This window comes from Myotis davidii, unplaced genomic scaffold (assembly GCF_000327345.1).
Source record: "Myotis davidii unplaced genomic scaffold, ASM32734v1 scaffold185, whole genome shotgun sequence".
NCBI lineage: Eukaryota > Metazoa > Chordata > Mammalia > Chiroptera > Vespertilionidae > Myotis > Myotis davidii.
This window is the reverse complement of record NW_006297811.1, coordinates 2,692,478-2,700,269: the sequence shown is the minus strand read 5'-3', so window position 1 is coordinate 2,700,269 and position 7,792 is coordinate 2,692,478. Positions and strand designations below refer to the sequence as shown.

Genomic DNA, 7,792 nt, shown 5'->3' with positions numbered 1-7,792 from the left:
ACTAATCATTTAAAGATACTGACATCAAGTTAATCATAATACTTAGATAATATAAATATTCAGCTTTGCTACAGTGAATAAAATAATCTACAGCCTGGCCGGTGTGGCTCAGTGGTTGTGTCAACCTATGAACCAGGAAGTCACAATTACGGGGTATGCAGGATGCAGCCAATAGATGTTTCTCTCACCATTGATGTTTCTCTCTCTCTCTCCTTTCCCTTCCTCCCTGAAATCAATGAAAATATTATACTTATTAGAAAATATAAATTTAAGAATAATGAAATGCCATAACATAATTCAAAATGATTCCTTTTTTAAAAAATCTATAGCTTTTATTCTGGTTTAAGAAGGGAAAGAAAAAATAAGAATTATCTTTGTTAATTTAGTCACATATATGGAAATATCCCCTAAACTTTGAGTCATTTAACGAAGTAGAAAACCTAATTCACTGAAAAATACATGCCTGGCTCCAATTTCAGACAAGAAAGCTAAAGCTACCTATGGTGGGTCATACCTCAAGGAGAAATGTATGGCTGGGATAAAGAGTTCATGGAAAGCCTTGGGAAATTACTGAGAAGAATAACTGAGCAATATTCATCCTAACTATTTCCAAATGGAGGTCAGCCTTGGTTCTCAATATCATTTATTTCTTGGACTTGGCTTTTATTAGGGCAAGAGATTTCATTTTCATAGTATCTGTTTTCATTTTATTGTCTTTTACCTAATCTCTTCGGGTCTGTTAGGTTATACTGTTATTCCTTGACATTCTCTCTCCCTACCTAATTCCTCCTGCTCTGGTCAAATGAATCTATTTAACCATTCCCACACAAGGCTTACTCTTCCCCCCTTCTAAAAACCTGAAAAATACCTAGCACAGTAAGTACCATAACAACAATTTGAAGCTCTACCTGGGAAGACTTTCATAGTTGTAATTATTTTTGAAAGCTACTTTCAAAACACTGCTTGAAATCCACCTTCTTCAGTGAGTTATTCAAGGTCAAATTCATCTGCATCTATTCCCTTGAGATTACCTCAGAATATGCTCTATTTGTACTATATAATGTGCCCGTATCAGTCTGTTTCATTATAAGCGTATTCTTTTAAAAAATTTTTTAGAGAGAGGGAGACATGAATTTGTTGTTCCAGTTATTTATGCATTCATTGGCTGATTCTTGTATATGCCCTGACTGGGGATCAAACCCGTAAGCGTGGCATATCGAGATAATGTTTTAACCAACTGAGCCACTCAGCAGGGCAAAAAGTATTCTTCAATCTCATATTTTCCTCTACCTGGGAAAATAATTTCTGATGCCTTTGATTTGTTTCATAACACAGTACCTAAAAGAGCCTTCAACACATAGTAAGTTCTTAAAATATGGTTACCTGGTACTTTTCTAAAAATTAAAATATTATCCACAATCATCTATGATAATAAAAGCATAATATGCTAATTACACCAGATGACCTTCTGGAAGATGACCTTCCTTCCTTTGAAGGAAGCCCGGGTCCTGGGTGCCAGAGAGGAGCCAGTACAGGCAGCCGGGGAAAGGAAGGTCTACTCTTGCATGAATTTCGTGTATTGGGCTTCTAGTATTTTTATAATTTTAAATAGTTAAAGATGGTAAACTGAATACATGCAGTTAGTTCCCTCTAACTCCCCCACATCCCAAATAAAAGCAAAGATGTTGTGCGTGTGTGTTTGGTTGTTTTTTCAGGCATAAACCTGCAAGGATAGAAGAATGAAAATTTTAAGTAGCAACAAAACTTTGCGAGCTGAGAAGCCAAAGGGATGATTGATAACTGGCGCAGAAGAGTCAATAAAGCTAAATCCTAAACTAGAGGAGTACAGAACGTTAAGAATCAACAACCCATTTGTAAAAGAAGATCCCTTTAAGGCTCAGAAATTGGCAGGACCAAATACCTCTGGATCAGAGGGAAGGCAGAGCTAGAACCACTTTCTGGATAGAAAGTTCATTTAAAAAGCTTAGATGCCCTCCCACCCTCAACTTTCCTGAAGTCCTCCCCTATTTAGCATAGCCACATAACTGAACCTCTCTTATTCTGGCAAAGCATGTGAAGCTTGCTCTCCAGAGGGTAGAACATAGGACCCCTGAATTTGGGCTTATGTTATAGGCCAAACTGTGTCTCCTTCAATTTTCATATGCTAAAGTCATAACCCCAATTCCTCAGAATGTCACTGTATTTAGACACAGAAAAAGAAAATTACATAAGTTTACAGGCACCTAGCATTTTTTCCCCACGTGACTTCTGAATTGTTGGGTGCAAGGTAGGAGAATGTTCACTCTGGAGACTCTTGACAAAATAATGGCATTAAGCTTTCCCCAAAAAATGATCAGCCATACAGTGAAAATGTTATTGTCAACAAGTCACACCTATATGCACAGTTCCATATCAGCTTTTAGAGTTCCACCCTGAAATATGAGCAGATAGTCAAGGATAAACAGACATGCAAAGAAAGCATCTAATATTAAAAACAAAACAAAACAAAAAACCCCACAAGTTCTTTTTATAAGTGTGGCTCAACTGGTTGAGCATCATCCCATGCACGGAAGGGTTGCTGGTTTAATTCCTGGTCATGGCACACACCCAGGCTGTGGGTTCCATCCCCCTAACCTAGTGCATATGGGAGGCAACTGGTTTCTCTCTCTCTCCCCCACTTACTCTCTTTCTTCCCCTCTCTCTCTCTTCCCCTTACTCTCTTTCAAATCAATAAAATATTAAAAAACAAAGAAACTTTGAGGACACAGAGATTTCACAGAGAACAAAAAACCATTATGGTAATTTTTAAAAACGTAATAGAAGCTAATTAGAATAGCATACTAAAACAAAGAATCAAAAATCAAAGGGTCGTAGCAGTTAAAAATATGAGAATAGAAATAAATAATTCAATAAAAGAGCTGGAAGTCACAGCTGAAAAAATCTCCCACAAAGCAGAACAAAAGGACTAAACTGAAAATAAGAGAGAAAAGATAAGATGATTAAAGGACTGGTTAAGGAGGTTTTTAAAAAAGAATACTTCTAGAAAGACAAAACAGACCATGTAGAAGAAAAATCAGGGTCGTTAAGTTTCCATAACAAGGATTAGCACAAAAGGATGGATATCCTGCCCAAAGAATGAAGAGAGATGCATAGTAAGGCATATCAAGTTGTGAAACTTCTAAACATTTGCAACAAGGAGCCAATTCTACCAATTTCCCAAGAGAAAATATAGTGTGTTGACTCTGAAAATTCATTAAGTAGAACATAAATATGAACCCTTTTCTATAAATATGTTATACCAAGATAAATGCTTAAAAAATAAAGGAAGAAAGGAAGTGAATGAAGAAATGAGATGAAGAAAGAAAATGATTTATATCCTTTAGGAGTAAACTGAGAAACTGGTTTAGGTAAGCAGAAAAACAATAAACATGCCTTTTTTAATAGAAAAAAAATGAGCATACAAGACATAAACTTAAACTTGTTTTTGGCACCTTTTATAAAAATAAACCTGAAGAAGTGAGTGGTTGGGTAGCATTCTAAACACAAGTGGCTTCTCCATTAGGTATCATTACCTAATGACTTCATGTTATGTCTAAACATTAGACAATAGAATCTGAAATTTAATCTGTTAAAAAAAAAAGGTGTTCCATTTCAACTTTTTTTTTCCTTTTTATTGAATTTATTGGGGTGACAATGATTAACAAAATTCTAAGTATTTCAGGAGCATGTCATCTGTACACTGTATTGTGTGTTCACCACCCCAAGTCAAATCTCCGTCCATCACCATTTATCCCCCCATAACTTCCTACACCACTCACCCTCACTCCTCCAGCAATCACCTCACTGTTGTCCATATCCAAGAGTTTTGTTTGTTTTTTTTTTTTGCTCAATCCTTCCACACACCCCACCCCCATTTCAAATAGGAGTAGAAGCAAAAGCTCACCCAAAGTGGCCTTTCACACTCTGAAACAAATGTGCCAACACAACAATTTCTTAAACACAGGACTCAAAATAACAGCACAGCATACCTGTATCTTTCTTTGGAATAAGTGAATTATGATTCTCCAGGGGATGACCAAGACATTCCCAAGAAGTATTCTCTTTTTTCTTTAGGACAATCTCTATCTTTCCCACATTTGCAACAACCCGCACTGAAAAGAATATAAATTTTATTTTAAAACCAATCTTTCTCAAACAATCCAGATGTCCCAATCTGTATGAATTATACTGATAATTAGTAAAATAAATAAGATTTTGTGCACATATTCATCAAAATTTTTATACCTTATATATTAGATGCTCAACCACTGAGCACTACTGGCCAGACAAGTTTAATTTATTTTAAATGTAGATTAACTTCTTTCAAGCTAATTTATCAAGGACCAAACTAGTATGTATTGCTAATTTCCATACAAGCTCAAATATAGCCATGGCAACTACTTAACATATGTAAAAAAGGAGAGGGCTGATATATACAACTAGCCATTGAATGGACCCATAAAAGCAAATATAATTACACACTTAGTAAGGATCTGAGGGGTATTATGAGTGAATTCAGTAGACCAATAACGAAGCTAATAAACACAGGAACTGCCTCAGTAGAATGAGTCCCTATAAAGTGCATGTGAATCTTTGATAATTAAAAGTCTTATACATTATCTTTATTTTTGATGGTTAAAATAGTTTAGAATATATGGGTAAATAAACTATAGATTTTCATACATTGATTAAATTTTATAAATCAAATGTATTGAAGACCTAAAGTATATTTCATTGTGTCTTAAGAAACAATCTGTTTTTCCTCACCATAAGCACAAAATTTCATAGCAATTTAACAACTTATGATAGTCAAATGAATTCAATTTAATAAACACTGATCTGAAGCTTACCAAACATAAAAACATGGTTTGTGACTTTAAAGAGCTAAATATATGTAATTTATAGCTATGGTACATATAAAGGGGAGATAGACCTAGGGTAAGGTATTCTGACAGTACCTTAAAACAAGAATACACACATGCACACACACACATACACACACACTCACACAAAATGGATTGTTAGTCCGCCTTAAAAAAGAAGGCAATCTTACCATGCAACAACATGGGTAAAGCTGGAGGGTGTTATGTTAAGTGAAATAAGCCAGACAGAGAAGATGAATATGACATGGTATTGCTTATGGTGGAATCTTTAAAAAAAATAAAGGTGAACTCATAGAAACAGGGGCTGGTGGTTAGGGAAAATTGGGAAGGGTATAAACTTTCAGTTATAAGATGAATAATCTGAGAATCTAAAGTATAACATGGTCACTACAGTTGATAATACTGTATTGTATAACTAAAATTTACTAAGAGCGTAGAACGTGTGTTCTCACCAAAAAATAAAAAGTAAATATGTGAGATTATGGATGTTAATTAATTCAATTGTGTGAATCCTTTCACAATAAAACCTGTATCAAATCATCTTGTTGTACATATTAAATATGACTTTATTATATTTAAAATAAAGCTTAAAAAATCCCCAAGAAACCACTACTTTATAATGAGTCTTCTGTTGTTAAACAGCTGTGTAAAATCCACATTGTGTATTTATATGCAGCAATATTTACAATTTAATATACTTTATCAACATTAAACATTCAAAAAAGAAAAATTTATCTGGTCTAGAATATTTCTACAAGCTGAATGTCAGGAGTAGGGCAGAGATAAGGAAAGAAGGATGGAAGGAAGGAAGGAAGGAAAAAATAAAAGGGAGATAATTTTTTTTTCCTAAAGAGAAGAAAAGGGAAGAGCAAAGACATAGAAAGAACAAGGGGAAATAAAATAAGTGGGGGGAACCTGAAATCAGAGGGAGAATATATTTAAAAATTAATGCAGTTGTTTATATAAAAAATATCACATCTTTATTTTAAAACAGAAATATAAATATGAAAAATAAAACAAATGCTCATTTCTCCCTCCTTCATATATAGGTAAATATGTATGTGCATATGTGTATATGTATGCATTATATAATTGTTTTTTGGTAAAGCTTACCAGAAAAATCTTCTTGAATTGCATGACTTAGCTCTGGAAAAGAAAATTTATATATTCGTTAAAACCCAGCAATCCCACTTCTAGTAATATATTCCAGGAAATCAGAAACACAAATCGGAAAAGATATATGCACCCCTATGTTCATAGCAGCACAATTTACAATAGCTAAGATTTGGAAACAGCCTAGGTGCCCATCAGCAGACAAATGGATTAAAAAACTGGTATATCTACACAATGGAATACTACACTGCTATAAAAAAGAAGGAACTCTTACCATTTGCAACAGCATGGGTGGAACTGGAGAGCATCATGCTAAGTGAAATAAGCCAGTCGGAGAAAGATCAGTATCACATGATTTCACTCATATGTGGAATATATATAATATTGTAATAGCTATGTGCAGGCCAGGGGGGTACTTTGAAATATTAGGGTGACCACTTTGTAAAGTATATGACTGTCCATAAAATGATGAACAAAAATAGATGGAGAGACAGAGAAACATTGAACTGTCAAACCTCAAAGAAAAGGCAGGGGAGGGGGCGGGGTTAAGAGATCAACCAAAGGACTTGTATGCATGCATATAAGCATTACCAATGGACACAGACACTAGGGGGGTGAGAGCTGGTGCTGGGGGTGGGAGTGGCCAGGCAGAAGCCAATGGGGGGAAAATAATATTGTAATAGCTATGTACAATCCAGGCGGAGGATACTTAAAATATCAGCGGAACCACTCTTTAAAGTGTAAGATTGCCTAACCACTATGTTGTACACATGAAACTAATTCTATATAATAAAATGGTAATATGCAAATAGTCTGACCAACAGAACCACCGCACAACCAGTCACTATGATATGCAGGGACCACCAGGGTGCGCGGCCACAGGCGGCAGAATGCAGAACATTGGTGTGTTAGTCAAGGCGGGACGATGGAACAGTTTAGTGGGGCACCAGACCAAGTTGGGGTGTTGGTCACTGTCATCAGGGTGAGCCTCTGGTACTTACTGAAAATTCTTTGCTCCCACATGTTGTGGTCTTACCAAGTGCTCACACCTGCTATTGGCACTGGCCCCACTCACACCTACTGGCAGCACCGGGGACCTGCTGAATAGCTTGGCACTGTCAGCAGGTGTGTGTGGCAGCTGCTGTCCCTAATTGCCCCTGAGGGGTTCAAACCTCCTCCTGCTCCTGAGGGGTGATCCGGGCAGCAGCTGCCACTCACAGCCACTAATAGCGCCAGCCCTGATCGCACCCGCTGCTGGCATCAGCCCCAATCGATCCGTGCCATCAGGGGGTGCAAGTGCGGCTGGCGCTGTCAGCACATGGGAGTGATGGTGGCAGAAGCAGGGCTTCTGGCAGACAGGGGGCAGGGGGGCCATGGCAGCAGGGATTGGGCAGCGGCTCAGAGGATGGGTCAAGACCTGCTCCTGTGCCCACCTCAGCCTTGAGGCCCACAGTTTCTTTCAAGGTTCACGAATTCATGCACTGGGCCCCTACACCAGAATAATGTTGAGGAAAAAAAGACGGGGAATACCTCCTCTCTGGTTTCAGGTGTGTCACCCAACACCTGCAGCTGCCAAGTCACTGCATCTTGGCAGCTCCTGCATTTAGCATCTGCCCCCTGGTTGTCAGTGCCTGTCATAGCTACCAGTTGGACAGTTGGACAGTCAGCATTCACGTAGGTTTATATATATATGTGTGTGTGTGTGTGTGTGTGTGTGTGTATGTATATATATGTATGTATATATATATATTTATTTT

General features: G+C 37.2%; 1 protein-coding gene across 1 annotated transcript in view; it reads right to left on the bottom strand.

The window, feature by feature from the left end:
- LOC102753075 (cytochrome b5 reductase 4) overlaps nucleotides 1–7,792 on the bottom strand; it is a 75,356-nt gene that overhangs the window by 26,074 nt on the left and 41,490 nt on the right. The window contains exons 7-8 of the mRNA XM_015570288.1: nucleotides 6,036–6,068; nucleotides 4,029–4,151 (exon numbers count right to left, since the gene is read on the bottom strand). Of these exons, the coding sequence (XP_015425774.1) occupies nucleotides 4,029–4,151; nucleotides 6,036–6,068 (156 nt within the window). The remainder of the gene's footprint in view (nucleotides 1–4,028; nucleotides 4,152–6,035; nucleotides 6,069–7,792) is intronic.